This window comes from Phyllostomus discolor, chromosome 15, assembly GCF_004126475.2.
Source record: "Phyllostomus discolor isolate MPI-MPIP mPhyDis1 chromosome 15, mPhyDis1.pri.v3, whole genome shotgun sequence".
In the NCBI taxonomy this organism is placed as follows: domain Eukaryota; kingdom Metazoa; phylum Chordata; class Mammalia; order Chiroptera; family Phyllostomidae; genus Phyllostomus; species Phyllostomus discolor.
Window position 1 is genome coordinate 16,380,032 of NC_040917.2, and position 13,697 is coordinate 16,393,728.

A 13,697-nucleotide genomic window follows, 5' to 3' on the forward strand; every position below is an offset into this window, starting at 1 on the left:
GTTTTGACAGATACGGGGACTCAAAAACATTTACAAACATTCTTTCTCATGTATCTATCTATCTGTTTATTTATTATCCTCACCTGAGGACATGCTTACTGATTTTAGAGAGTGGGGAAGGGAGTGGGGGAGAGAGAGGGAGAGAAACATTGATCGATTGCCTCTCTCCAACACCTTGATCGGGGACCAGACTCACAACTGGGAATCGAACCTGTGACCCTTTTGTGTACAGGACGATGCTCCAACAAACTGGGCCACGCTGGCCAGGGCCAAAGGTTCTTTCTCTGGAAAAGTGCATGAGGTCGTGAAGACCTGTGGCGTCCAGAGGCTGAGATGGGACGGGAAGTGGCTACCAGGGGAGGCGACACTGTAAGAGGCGAGGTCACTGGGCGGCACGTGGGAAGGCCCAGGCTTGCGTTTCAGCTTCGTCATTAGCTGTCAGAGCGACTGGCGTGGCCACGTCGCCTCTCCAGGCCTCGGCGTCCTCCTCTGGGAGACAGAAGGGTCATAACAGAGACCCCCAAGGTGACTTTAGTGCCAAGTCTATGAGACTGTCAGTGAGGGCTGTGGGGAAGGGTAGGGGGCGAGGCTTGGGGGTGCTCTGGGTTCCAGTCAAAGTTTGCAAACATGTCTGTCTCAACTTGAGTGAGGATGAAAGCCCAGGACCCTCTCACTAAGTAAATGCATAAAAAATATCTGTTTTCCTGTCTATATTCTATTGCTTTACCCAAAGACTCATGGAGCAGTTTACAGAGGAGCTGAAACCCAGCCCCAGTCCTAAATCGATTTGGCTACACCTGATACACTCTTCCTTCCTAGAAGATGACTTTTTGGTTATAAGAAGCTAACTCTAGATGGCTTTTCACGCCTCTTTCATTTTGCTGGCTCTTTTCAAGGACTTCTGCCGTTGCTCAGAGCAGAGCCATGGGGTAGGTGTTGGCAGGCTCCAAAGTGACCAACCGGAAGTGTCAAGACCCCCTAATGAGACTGAGGGTGTGACGAGTCCCTGCGTGTGAGGACAGGGCCACTCTCACTCCCTGTCACTACCCCAGCTTTTGTCTGAAGAAAGGGAAGAGGGCATCTTGCCTACCACCAGGGACCAGAGTTTTTCCTGGGGTTACAAACGCTGGGCAGGAAATTCAGTGCCAGTGACAGCGATGCCAGGACCCCAGAGGGTGACACAGGCCAAGGGAGCAGCAGAGGGACCAGCGGCTGGACTCTCCCCAGGGCTGTTCAGATTCCGGGGCCCTGGCACTGCACCCCCCATCCCCCGAAACAGGCTGCTTATCTGAACTCGGGGGTCCAGGGAGAAATAGTGTCCTCTGGATATGGGGACAATGAGTGGGCATTCATGTCATTCTCATTTTTAAAGCACCCGAATACCTTTAGGAAGATAGTATTAGCCAGAGTTCTCCAATAGAAGATTCTCTCTCTCTCTCTCTCTCTCTCTCTCTCTCTCTCACACACACACACACACACACACACACACTCATGCACACTCATAAGGAATTGGCCAATGCAATTACGGAACGCCGAGAAGTCCCAGATCTGCTGTGGGCAAGCTGGAGACCCAGGACAGCCGATGGTGTAAGTGCCACCTGAATCTGCATCCGAAGGCAGGAGGAGACCGGTGTCCCCAGCTTGGAGACAGCCAGGCAGAGAGAGGGTGACTCTCCCTGACTCCACCTTCTACCCCACTCAGGTCTTCAGTGGATTCGATCAGGCCCCTCGCACGGCGGAAGGAAACCTGTGTTACTTGGTCAGCTGACGCAGACCCCAATCTCCTCCAGAATAACCCTCACAGACACGCCCAGAACACCGTCTGCTCAGATATCTGGGCATCCCGTGGCCAGTCACGCTGGCCCCGTAAAGTGACCCATCACCAAGCCCGTCTCTTGTCTGCAAGGGCTGCACTCTGAATCGAATTCAGGAGGCAGTGCCGGCGGACGCCTCTTCCTCAGGCTCAGTAAAGTGGAGGGTCCCCCTGTCCCCCTCCCCGCCGAAACAAACGAGTTGGAAATCACTCTGCAACCCCCTCTCTCCTCTCCAAGCTGGGGCTCCCCAGTCCCACAGCAGACTCAGAACTCGGGGGATAGGAGGGAGATGAGCTGGGACTTCGAGACTACCAGATCCTAGGATGAGGTTATTTATTTAGTGGGCCAGCGTGCAGGCTATTTTCCACTTCTCCTCCCAAGCACCTACGCCAGCCCGGCTCCTTCCTGGGCGCCTTATCAGATGGGGCTGCCCGTTGATGTGACGGAAAAACACTGAGACCAGCTCTCCGGGAAACACGGCCCAGGCTGGGCGCCGATCCGCTGGGGGGCTGTTTGGAAAGTGGAATCCGAAGCCCCGGCGAGCCCTGGAAAATCACGGCCTTCCTCGGTGGGATTCGTTGTCCAAACGTGAAGAATATTTTCTTCTATGCCGCCCTGCCTTCTGCTTGCTTTCTTTTCCCAGTGCATCCTCATTCCCCTCCTCTGTGCCCGTGGCCAGACCCCGTGGCCGGCGTGACCCCGATCATCAGCCCAATCATTGGCACTGCCCCAGGCCTGGGCACAGAGTCGGAGGGTAACCATGGTTACGTGAACGCAGAGAAACTGCATGGGGAGGTTCTTTTAAAGGGGGAGGACTGCATATATAGGAGGAGAGCAGACCTGGATGCGTGAGGAGATTCTGCTGTTCTCACACCCTGCCTTTCACGATGCTCTCGCCATTTACTTATTTATGAGTGCGGGAGGCGTCTTTCTGATGGATTCGGGGCTGGGTCTTCATCTCTCCCTGGGATTGTGTCCTGCTCTGTGAGAACACAGTTTCGTGGCTCAGGGTGGGGTGGCGTGCCAAGCTGAAGGGTCCGCGCCTAGGACTCAGCAGTCAGCATGGCTCATGCGTTCGCAGGCTGTGGCTGGTCTAACTGGGGGTGTTGGGGGGTGTGGGGGAGATACAGATGTCTCAGCCAAATCCCTAGCATACACCTGGGGGTCAGAGAGCTCAGTCCCGGCGGAGCCGCTGCCCCGTGTGGGAGCAGGCTCAGAAGGCCGGATGATGCCGCATGAAAGCATTCTCTGTTTCGCCTCCACGTGGAATCTGGAACACAGAACAGAACAGAAACAGACTCACAGACACACAGGACAGACTGGTGGTTGCCCGAGGGGAGGGGCTGGGGGGTGGCTGGGTGGAACAGGGGAAGGGGAGTAAGAGGTACAAACCTCCAGTTATAACATCAGTAAGTCACGGGGACGTAATATACAGCACGGGGAATACAGAGTCAAGGTTAAAATAACTGCAGTGACAGGTGGTGACTAGACTTATCGTGGAGACCACGTCGTAAGGTATATAAATGTTGGATCACTGTGTTGCACACCCGAAACTACGATGATATTGCCTATCAGCTGTACCGATATAGTTCGTCCTCTGTTTGATAAAATATCAGGCCCGCTCCTACTTAAAGGTGCAGTAGAGTCAGAGGTGGATGCTGTCTGCTCCTCCTGCCTCCCTCCTTTCCACTCACTTCCCACACCTCATGACCTCTGCACAGAGTGTACAAGAGCATGGCTTTCCCTGGCTGGCATGGCTCAGTGGATTGAGTGCGGGCTGAGAACCAAAGTGTCGCAGGTTCTATTCCCAGTCAGGGCACATGCCTGGGTTGCAGGCCACGGCCCCCAGCGACCACACATTGATGTTTCTCTCTCTCTCTCTCTTTTTCTCCCTCCCTTCCCTCTCTAAAAGTAAATTAAAAAAAAAAAGAGCATGGCTTTCATCACGACATTGCTGACAAATGTCTGGGGTCATCAGGCCACTTGGGGAGGGCAGCCAGTGGGTCCTATGTGAGCACATCAGGTTGGGGTGAAGCACCACCCGCCAGCTGAGCACGTCTCCCGAGCTCAGTGTGTTAGAGAGGACCAGTCAGTCAGCTGGTGAGTCCGATATCTGGGTGTCACCTGCAAACCAGGCACATCCTCCGGGAGCCCCAGGGATGCTGCCATCCGGGTCTGCATTGGGCTTTTATCAGATGGTCCAGACTGTTCCTGCCTCTCTCTCACATCTTGCTGGTGCCCGGTCCCACCTGGCAGGAGCAGCTGTGCTGGAGACAGGTGCACGGGCCCCCCCACCCATCCGGATGGAGTCTGTTACACGTATCTGTTCTTGGTACCCACACCGTGAGGATGTGTCCAGTGATTCTGTAAGGCCTCAGAGGTGTGCTCACCTCCCTGCCCTTGGGGAGCACGCTCGGATTACTCGGGGCACACAGAGGGCCCCTCCTTGTCCTTGGCTTCCCCAGCCAGCCCCTGACGCCGTGTTTGTGTCCGAGATCTGCCGCCATCCCAGCCGCCTGGGCAGCTACCTCACCCCGGCCTCCAGAGAGTGGACAGTGCGGACCTGAAACTGAATGCCTCATACCCTCATGCCCTCCTTGCCCCGCCAGCATTCTCCTGCCCTCTCAGGCGATCGCCTCTTACCCACCCCACCTGTTGGCCCCCCAGTACCCACTGGCCTGCCCCCTGGCTCTATACTGGCTTCTCGGCTTGGCCTGGCTTCTTGAGGTCCCTCCAGGATGCCTTCGCCTGCCTTTTCCAGCTCTGGTTATTCATTTGGCAAACATTTATGGGGCACTTGCTGTGCAGGGTGTTGAGGGAGATTCTGGGGATGCAAAGGGGACAAGGTCTCAGGACCTGTCCTTAAAGGGCCCACAGTCCGGTATGAGAGGTGGCCATTCTCCAGCCCAATCACGGCAGGACTGCGTTCCTGTCGCAGTGGTGGGACACGGTGGCAGCTGCGTGGGGGAGCACGGGGTTAAGGAAGGCCCCCAGTGAAGGGCGGCCGTGGCTGCGGCCCAGCGGATGTGGGCGAGGACCCAGGGCAGGGACAGGGGAAGGTCGGCGTTCCCAGCAGGCCTCTCCCACACGCCGCTGGTAGAACTCTCACGCCCATGTGCTGCCCCCCAACGCCCCCGCCCCCCGCCCCAGCCATGGGTCCCGCCCTTCCCGTCAGAACGCCACCCCTGCCTCCCTCTACGAAGTTAGTCCTGGCTGCAGAACCCTCACCCACTGTTCACGGCTGCTCTCAGATTCTCTGTCCCCCCCCCTCAACCCTCAGCATTTCTCCCACCACTGAGGCTCTTACCCTCTTCCATTCCCTTTGTGGTTTACTCTTCTCATCTCCTTGAAAAACAAACTTGGCCTTGGGACAGAAAGCTCTAATGAGCACTCCTCTAAGCAAGGAGTGAAAAGCAGAGGGAACCGCGCCCCAGAAGGCTTACCCACTCGGCTGCGTGGTTGGGGTGGTGGGGCAGGCCACCCACGGGGTCGGAAGGAGGGCAGCCCCCGCCCCCATTTACCTTGGCAGCCCCTCGGTGCTGGAACGTGTCCAGAGTCACCTTTCCTTCTCTCTGTCGACGTAGGGCTCGATGACCCTCAGGTGTGTGCCGACCCAGGCGTCCCCGAGAATGGCTTCAGGACGCCCAGCGGAGGGGTTTTCTTTGAAAGCTCGGTCACCCGATTCCATTGCCAAGACGGCTTCAAGCTGAAGGGCTCCCTGAAGAGGCTGTGTGTGAAGTTTTTTAATGGCACGCTCGGCTGGGTCCCCAGCGATAAGCCCGTCTGCGTGGAGGAAGGTAAGTGCTTAAACCTGCCCCCGGGGCCCCTTCCCATGGAAACCTCCCGTGTGGTCCACCCTTGCTGCACAGCCGTGGGGGCACAAGGCTGTGTGGGCCAGAGGGGTCGGTGCCCTGGGCCGCTGGCACCATGTCAGGGCCGGACCCGTGCAGAAAACCACGCCTGTGTCCTGAGGGCTGGGGGAGATAAATTCATCCAGGCATTAGACGTAATCATCTTCCTTCTCTATGTCAATTACTGTCCAATTTATCACCATTTTTGTCCATGCGGGAGAGAAACTCGGATAACATTAGGGCTATTTATTACGGAGCCGCCAACGCCACACTCATTTCCGTGGTACTCAGTAAAAAGCGAGGTAAATATATTGGGCAAAAACTACCTAGGATGATGCAGACGATGCCTGTGACTCAGAGGATTAAATCAATTACGCTTATCAGCTCTTGGTTAGATGGGATTCATTTAGGGGAAGAACTGTGACAAGCAACGACAGACTGGCAAGGTAGACACTTATTCTAACAATCTTCCCTGCAATTATTGGTCGTGACAAGATATTCTTTCACTTCCTGCAATTATCCTTTAATCTGTTGGTTGAAACAACTTTGTATATATCGTTTTTTACTTTTTGTAGATACTTTTAGAGTTTAAAGAATGCGCTGAGTTTAACTCGTTAGGACACCAAATTGTTGATGATGTATCTCTGAGGATCGGCAAGCCAGAAGTAGGCATAGGTGTGAATCAAGAATTAATTCAATCCTCAAATTTCCATGAGGCACAGAATTTATATTTCGGTGAGTTCATTGGAAATGAGCTTCAAGTTCTCTTAACACCATTATTGGTTTTCTCTTGGGATGGAGCTTTTATAACAATGATATATAAACTCTTAATCTGATTTAGTGTATATCCATATGAATGTTTTAAAATAATTTAAATTTGGGAAGCATTTATTATGATCTTCCTTACGGGAATTTTAAAGGATGGATAAGATGGTGTCTTCTCCTTAAAGTATTTGCTATCTTTGCTTTTATTTTTAAGGTATTTTATTAAAACCAAAATTAATAAAAGGGCTTAAGAGTTCAAAAAAGTAAATTCAGTTTTCCTGTTATTATATGCAGCTCAGGCAAGCTGTGGTTTCCATAAGATTCAATTAATTGTAAGGTTATTTGGTTGGTATATACATCAACTTCCTTGCTTACACCTGTGCCCTCCTCAGATACCCAGGGTTTAAAACCCAGGGAAGCGCAACAACATCAGAGAACGAAAAAGCCCAACAGCCTTCCCGAACGTTACGCAGAGGTGAAGTCCCTCTGTTATTTTGCCATCCTGGTAAAAAAAAAAAAAGGCTTATCCTTTTCTATGTGAGAATCTTCACAACCCTGTGTATAACTAATATAAAGGAATTCCAACAACAGGACTGGACAAATCACCTTGGAGTGGGAGGCTTGGGTTGCATAGGTCTGCGTGCGTGAGCCTTGAACTCAGCCCCAGCGGTTTGCTTGGTTAGACACTATGTAGGTGGCAGTGACGGGCCAGTGCTTTTATTATGCAAACCGAAATAAGACCACCTGTTTCCAAAGGAGGGTCCAGGACCCTGCATTCCGGACTCGGCGCGATGGAGTGCTCTAATTGCGTTTTTTAGAAAGTTTGGAAGAACAGGCATCGCCTTTCTAAGTATCATGGTAGATTGATTTTTGATATTAATGGTCATTGTGTTGGTCTTTGAAGGAGCTGGGTAAACGGAGGGCCTTTGTTGCTCTGATGGTGGACAGAACCCCCACTGCCCGTGTCCCAGTAACCGTTCGTTTGTCTGAGTGGCTTGCCCCGGGCGGGCAACCCCTAGAAGTCTGTACCCTGAAGGTCATGCAGCGGTGAGGGATCGAAACCGCCCCCCTCCCCGCCCGACTGGCAGCGGGCCTTTACCGCCTGCTCGGGCCTCATGCAGGAAACAGTGAGGGCTGCCGGATTCACTGCTGTCCTTGGTCCGGCAGTTCTTAGGAGGCTGATGCATTTTTGCGTGGCGGTACTAGTAGTAACAGTAATAAAGCAGCTCCTTTTTACAGGTGATTACAGGTTAAAATTTCATATACACTATCTCATCTCGCATGCACAGCCAGGCCGCAGGATGAAGTCCTGTGGCTCTCATCCTCTCAGTAGGAAACCGAGGCTCAGAGAGGTGCGTGTACTTTGTTAGGGTCACACAGCTGACGAGAACTAGCGCAGCCGGAACTACTCAGCCAGCACTCTCTTCCCCTCCAAGGTTCCATGTACCCTTCGTGGTGTCACAAAAGCCCCACCCTGGTTGGCGGTGACAGCACAGTGTTACAGTAAGTGGCCTCGCTGAAGCGCAGGGTGGAAGGAGCTCATAGAAACCGTAAAACCTGAGCTCGCAGGCTGGTTCAGTTTTTGTTGGACCAACAGGGAAACTGAGTCTCGGAGAAGTCGAGTCTTCCCAGAGTTTAAGGGCAGATTTGGGACCGACCTGTTCAGCCCCAGGTCTCCTCACTGTCACCTGGACTCCCCCCAGCCTTGCACACTGTCCACGTTCTACCTGAGATGCAGATTTAAAAAAAAATAAGTTTATGCACATTAAAATGCTGTATAATGGGGAAGCGCTGTACCAAACCCAGGTGGTGAGGAGACACGTGTTTTCTTGTTCATTTACACAGCTTCCTGCTCTTGTGTTCTCCGCTTCCTCCTGCCGTATGTCTCAGCCGTCTTCCGTCTCTCGTGGCCCAGTCTAAGTGGTTTATTCCAGGTGCACGGAATGTAGAGAAGTTTGGAATTACCGGACTGATAATACAGGCCATGAATTGATTTTATAGCTCCCAAAGGCTCCAGCCTGGAGATTGTACATAGAGATGTGTGCCTTGCTTCTCTGAGCTGCTTTCCCTCCCGTCCCTAAGCACCGGGGAGAGGGTGTCTGTGGGCCAAGGCGCAGGGCGGGCGACCAGAAAGGTGGAGAGGAAACCCTGGAGTCAGCAAAGGCCGGAAAACAGTTCCCTTGGGCACAGGGCTCCTGGTGTGTAAGGACAGCGACTCAAGGCCAGGGCGGTAGCCACCGTCTGGGCCTCTTCCTCCCCCAAGCCACTCTGGCAGGGCTCCTGGGGATCACGATTCCTGGGTACCTACAGCCCTTTTCCCATTTCCTAAGAACAGGCGGACGTGCAGGAAGGTTGACTGGACATAAATTCACTTTGCAAACACTGAGCGTGTGACAAATCCGGATGTGTCCCGGCCTGCACACCTTCATAGGGGCCGGGGAGGTGTGGTGGCAACACAGACTTCAGCTTGCACGAATAAAGTCGTAGCATTTAAAACATTCAGCATCCCAAAGCGGCAAAGGTAAAATGAATTCAAATCCACTTGCATTAGGAACAGCCCAAACGTATTTATTATCCATATTAACGGAAAGACTTCATTACTCACCCGTCCCTGGGTACAGCTGTGACACTGAATCCATCTCAGCTCTTGGGGCATCACTTTTACTGGCTACCTAGCAGTTTGGGGGGTTGTTTTTTAAAAGGAGACAAAATAAATCATGGCTCCCCGTTCCCAGGCTGAGCTTGAGCCTTCCTTAGGTGATGAGATGATGTTCCGTGGCACCCGGGTCCCTGCTCCCTCGGGACTCCCATTCCTGGGGAGAGAGGGGTTGGGGTGTGTTTAAAGGTCAGGGGCCTCTAGCTGGGGCTTCAGCTTCTGGGTATATTCAGGTATCCCCTGAGCACCTTTGGGCGTGGAGGACCTCTCGCAGCATGGAGCCTGTCGTCTTTGAGCTCCCTCTTGGAGTATGGCCCTGAGGGAGGACGGGAGGCTCACCCGGGGCTGTGGCGGATGTCCATTGTCATGCCCTGGTGTTTTATGCTGTAGGACTCTTCCCACGGAGCGGAGGGACCTTTCCCTTTTCTCCTCGCCTTCCCCCTTGAGCAGTTCTGTGCATAGTCACTGGCCACGTTGGTTACTCGCTGCAAAGAACCTTTGGGTAGACCCATGCTAAGCCCATAAAAAGGATCTGGGGGCAGCTGGAGTGTGGCGGGTTTCACGGCCAGCCTCGGCGTGAACCTTCCAAAGCAGGTTCCTGACCAGCGGAGGACCGCCGGGATGCCCGCCGAACAGCCCCAGCGGGAGGCTGTCATTGCAGCTCAGGTTGTGCCCGCAGAGCGCGCTGGCTCGAGAATGAACTGGCTGAGCCGAGGGCTGTTCCAGAAAATCCTCCCTCTGACTGGTGCTCGACTGCTTTTGGCCTGGAGCGGAGCTGAGGGGCAGGGCAGGAGGCAAAAGGATTGTGTAAATCTCACGTTTGATGCGCCCAGGCAGCACGGCCCTGTAAGGAGATGGTTTTCTCCGCTCTGACAATCTCCTGGGCCATGGCAGCCCCTTGCTTGATACCAACCACGACCCGCAGCATCATGGGAAGATCCTGGGTAGAGGGAAGCGTGGCTGGAACCTGTGAACTTGTCCTGGCCACCCAAAGGACTACCTGTCTGGCCCTTCTGTGCTTCGGGGCAGAAAGACCCCCAGATCTAGAAGGCAGATGAGGGTACCAGGGACACGCTGTCGTGGTGGCACATGTGATGGCTGGGTCCACCCACTACCTGTTACCACTTACTGCCCGCATGTCTCAGCCATCTGTGTCACTACCATGAGGCAGGCGAGGGCGGCCCAGGGCACTGCCCGCTGTTTCCCGGGTCTACTTTCTGGCCCGTCCTCTTCTGTCACCTGGCTGTTGGCCTGCCCGTGCCCTTACCTGATCCCCCTTCAGACAGGGGCTCTGGTTACGGCCCCTCAGTGCAGGGAGGGAGCGCCGTCCACACACGCTCACACTCAGCTCCCTCAGGAGTGGCTGCTGTCATTCCCCGGCCCTTTCCGTGACTGCTTTTCCCAACGTTTGGGCTCCAAGTGCGTGCGGTCGTCCGCCGTGGATTTCCGTTCCGTGCACACGAGGGAAGGGCACAGGCGTTCTTCCCTCCCACAGTCCTGGTGCTTCCTCGTGGCTTCGCCCACAGTGACGTGTCGTCCGTGCTGTGGAGCTCTCCGGAGGGCCCTGGGGCTGGAGGTGCCTGTCCCAGGGCCTGTTCCCTGGGGACGCAGAGAGGCAACAGCAGGAGAAGGCGAAGATTCCTCAACGTCAGTCCAGAGCCCGCCCCCACCCCCATCACCGAAGGCAAAGGCTCGGTGGGGGGGGGTGCAGCTCCTGCCCATCCCCCACCTAGACCTGCTCCCAGCCTGCACACGGGTTGCCTTTGCTGTCCCTTCTCAGTGAGGCTGCAGTGCTGGGAGGAGGTGTCTGTTGCATGTATCTGGTACCACGCTTGGTGGGCATTATCCTCTCTGACGCCTGCAGCAACCCTGCGAGGCAGGTTCTATTGCCTTCCCAGGTGAGGAAGCGGAGGCCCAGAGACACGGAGTTTCCCACGGTCTCCCAGGTAGCCAGCGGCAGGGTTGGGGTTCAGGTCAAGGCCTGTGCTTTCCAGTCTGCTCCTCTCACCTGACCCGAGGCGGTTTTTCCCAGGGAAAGGGCGGGGAGCAGCTGACACATCCATCGTGGGCCTGGCCCAGACTCCACCTGGGGGCAGGCACCCGGCTCAGACCGGTAGGAGCCTGTCCCTGTGAGGCTCTGGCTCCCCACATGCGTCCCAAGGCCCACCCGCACCAAGGGTGTGTTACAAACACACGTTCAGACCTTGCGCACTAGACGGTTAGGAGTGAGGCCAAGGACTACATGTGTTTTTTTCAACTCGCAACTGGTTCTTGCGTGAAAAAAAAAGTTTGAAATCCAGTCATGCAGGGAGATGGTCTGATGTCGCTTTACCCTGGGAACGAGATTATCTCCCGCGTTAAACAGAGCTCCGGGGGGATCATCAGTTCTTTTTTTCTTTCTTTTTTTTAAATTTTATTTTAATCATGGTTCAAGTACAGTTTTCTCCCATTTACTCCCAGTCCAGCCCCCCCCCCCCCAACCGTCCCCACTTCCCTCCCATTACCACCCTCCCCCTAGTTTTTGTTCATGTGTCCTTTAAGTTTGTTCCCGTGAACCCTTCCCATTCTCCCCTGAAATTCCCTCTTCTCTCCCCTCTGGTCACTGTCAGCCTGTTCTCTATTTCAGTGTCTTAGGCTATATTTTGTTTGTTTCTTTGTTTTGTTGTTTAGATTCCTGTTAAAGGTGAGATCATATGGTATTTGTCTTTCACTGCCTGGCTTGTTTCACTTAGCATAATGCTCTCCAGCTCCATCCACGCTGTTGCAAAGGGTAGGAGCTCCTTCTTTCTTTCTGCTGCACAGAATTCCATCGTGTAAATGTACCATAGTTTTTTGATCCATTCATTTACTGATGGGCATCTAGGTTGCTTCCAGCACCTAGCTATTGTAAATTGTGCTGCTACGAGCATCGGGGTGCAAAGGTTCTTTTGTATTGGTGTTTTAGTATTCTTAGGATAGAGTCCCAGCAGTGGAATTGCTGGGTCAAAAGGCAGATCCACTTTTAGTTTTCTGAGGAAGTTCCATACTGCTTTCCATAGTGGTTGTACCAATCTGCAGTCCCACCAACATCATCATCAGTTCTTAGCGTCCGTCCGAGAAGGTCAGTGTGTCATTTCACAGGGAAGAGATTCAAGCCTCTGCAGCTCAGATGTCTGACGGACACATCACGTGGAAGATCAGCAGGGTTGGGACCCACGTTCCGACTCGCTGTTCAGTGCTCTTCTCGCTCTGCCGGCGGCACGCACGCATCCCGGGCTGCCTGTCGGAGTCGCCTGGGGAGCTTTGACAGGTGCCGGAGCCTGGCACTTCCCCCAAGAGGTTTCATGTTAGCTGCTCTGGGCAGTGGGAGCTCAAACAGGAGCACTGCTAAAAGCTCCCGAGGGAATTTCAATTACCCCGGCCACCTGCCACTCTGTGTCACTCTCCCTCACTGTCTGGTCGTGGCCGGAGGTCACATGTGGCACAGGAGAGCTGACCCTGTCCCCCCCCCCCACAACGTGCCACATCTTCATGCTTACCCCTCTGTCCCCCAGTTCCTTGCACAGAGCAACAGGGAAACAGATGAATTCATTCAGCCAGCATTATTTTTTAAGCACTTACTAAAACATTGCGAGGCCCATAGACCTGACGAGGGCTGCTATAAAAGATGAATAATTTGCTGTTAAGAAGTTTCTTTGAGCTTCCTGGGGGAAAAGGTGCAGTGCGAGTTTAAACTTTATTATTACATTGTAAATTTTTAATTAAAAGATACACCTTGTCTCATGAGCTAGCGGTGGCAGTAAAGATGGGCGTGAGCTCCTGTATTCACTGGAACTGCGGGGTGCAGGCATTGGTCACACGCCGGGCAGGCGTGCTCGTGTTTGGGCTGTCACTCCGTATTAAAGTGAGTCGTCTCCCAGCTCCGGAGACTTCGCCCAAATGCATGGACGCTTTAAAAATGTTTTATTTAGAATCCCTTTCGCCTTGTGTGCATTTTTCTGTCATCTAAAATTTCTTTCTCGTTGCCTTAAACACGGGTTATCAGAAACAGCAGCCTGTGCCCACGAGGGCAAACATTTGCATGCCTTCTTCCCCTAAGACAGTCTCCTCTCGTTTCCCATCTTCTCGGACAAGCAGGAGCACAGGGGCGCCCCTCCCCGCCTCCAGGACCGCCGTCAGGTCTTATTTATGCTTCTTGTAACAGAAGTCACTGCTTCCCTGCTCTCCCTCCCTTGTGGCTCCAGTGTGAGTTTGTTTTTTCGTTCTTAAAAAGATTTATTTATCTTAAACGTGGTCGTGACTTGAAAGGGAAAAAAATATCCAGAGGAAATAAGGTCAGGTCAGCAGGGGGGCGGGGGAGGCAGCTGCAGCAAAGAGAAGTGACAAAAGTGATCGGCCGTCATCGTGGCAAGGTGACAGCCAGACTGTCCCAGACGGGGGGTTCGAGAGCCTGAGCAGCTGACCCCCCTCCCCTGCCAAGGGAAAATCTGAATTGGAGCAGCCTTTACCAGCTGCCTCCTGCCGTCTCCGAAGTCACGTGAGCACACTTCTTCTGCAGGGGCCCTGGAGGCAGAGAGTTGCTTTAAGTCACGGAATTATTAGGCAGATGCAGAGCAACAGCATCAGCACACG

General features: G+C 53.8%; 1 protein-coding gene across 4 annotated transcripts in view; it reads left to right on the plus strand.

The window, feature by feature from the left end:
• The window catches only part of SUSD4 (sushi domain containing 4), a 101,578-nt gene that overhangs the window by 41,729 nt on the left and 46,152 nt on the right, over positions 1–13,697 (plus strand). For 3 of the 4 annotated variants that reach the window (XR_004900857.1, XM_028531201.2, XM_036016218.1), the window contains exon 3: positions 5,399–5,611. The exons of the other annotated variant lie outside the window; for it this stretch is intronic. Coding sequence is in view for 2 of the 3 variants with exons in the window: in XM_028531201.2 (XP_028387002.1) it covers positions 5,399–5,611 (213 nt within the window). In the remaining variant the exon portion in view is untranslated. The remainder of the gene's footprint in view (positions 1–5,398; positions 5,612–13,697) is intronic. 4 annotated transcript variants of the gene reach the window in all.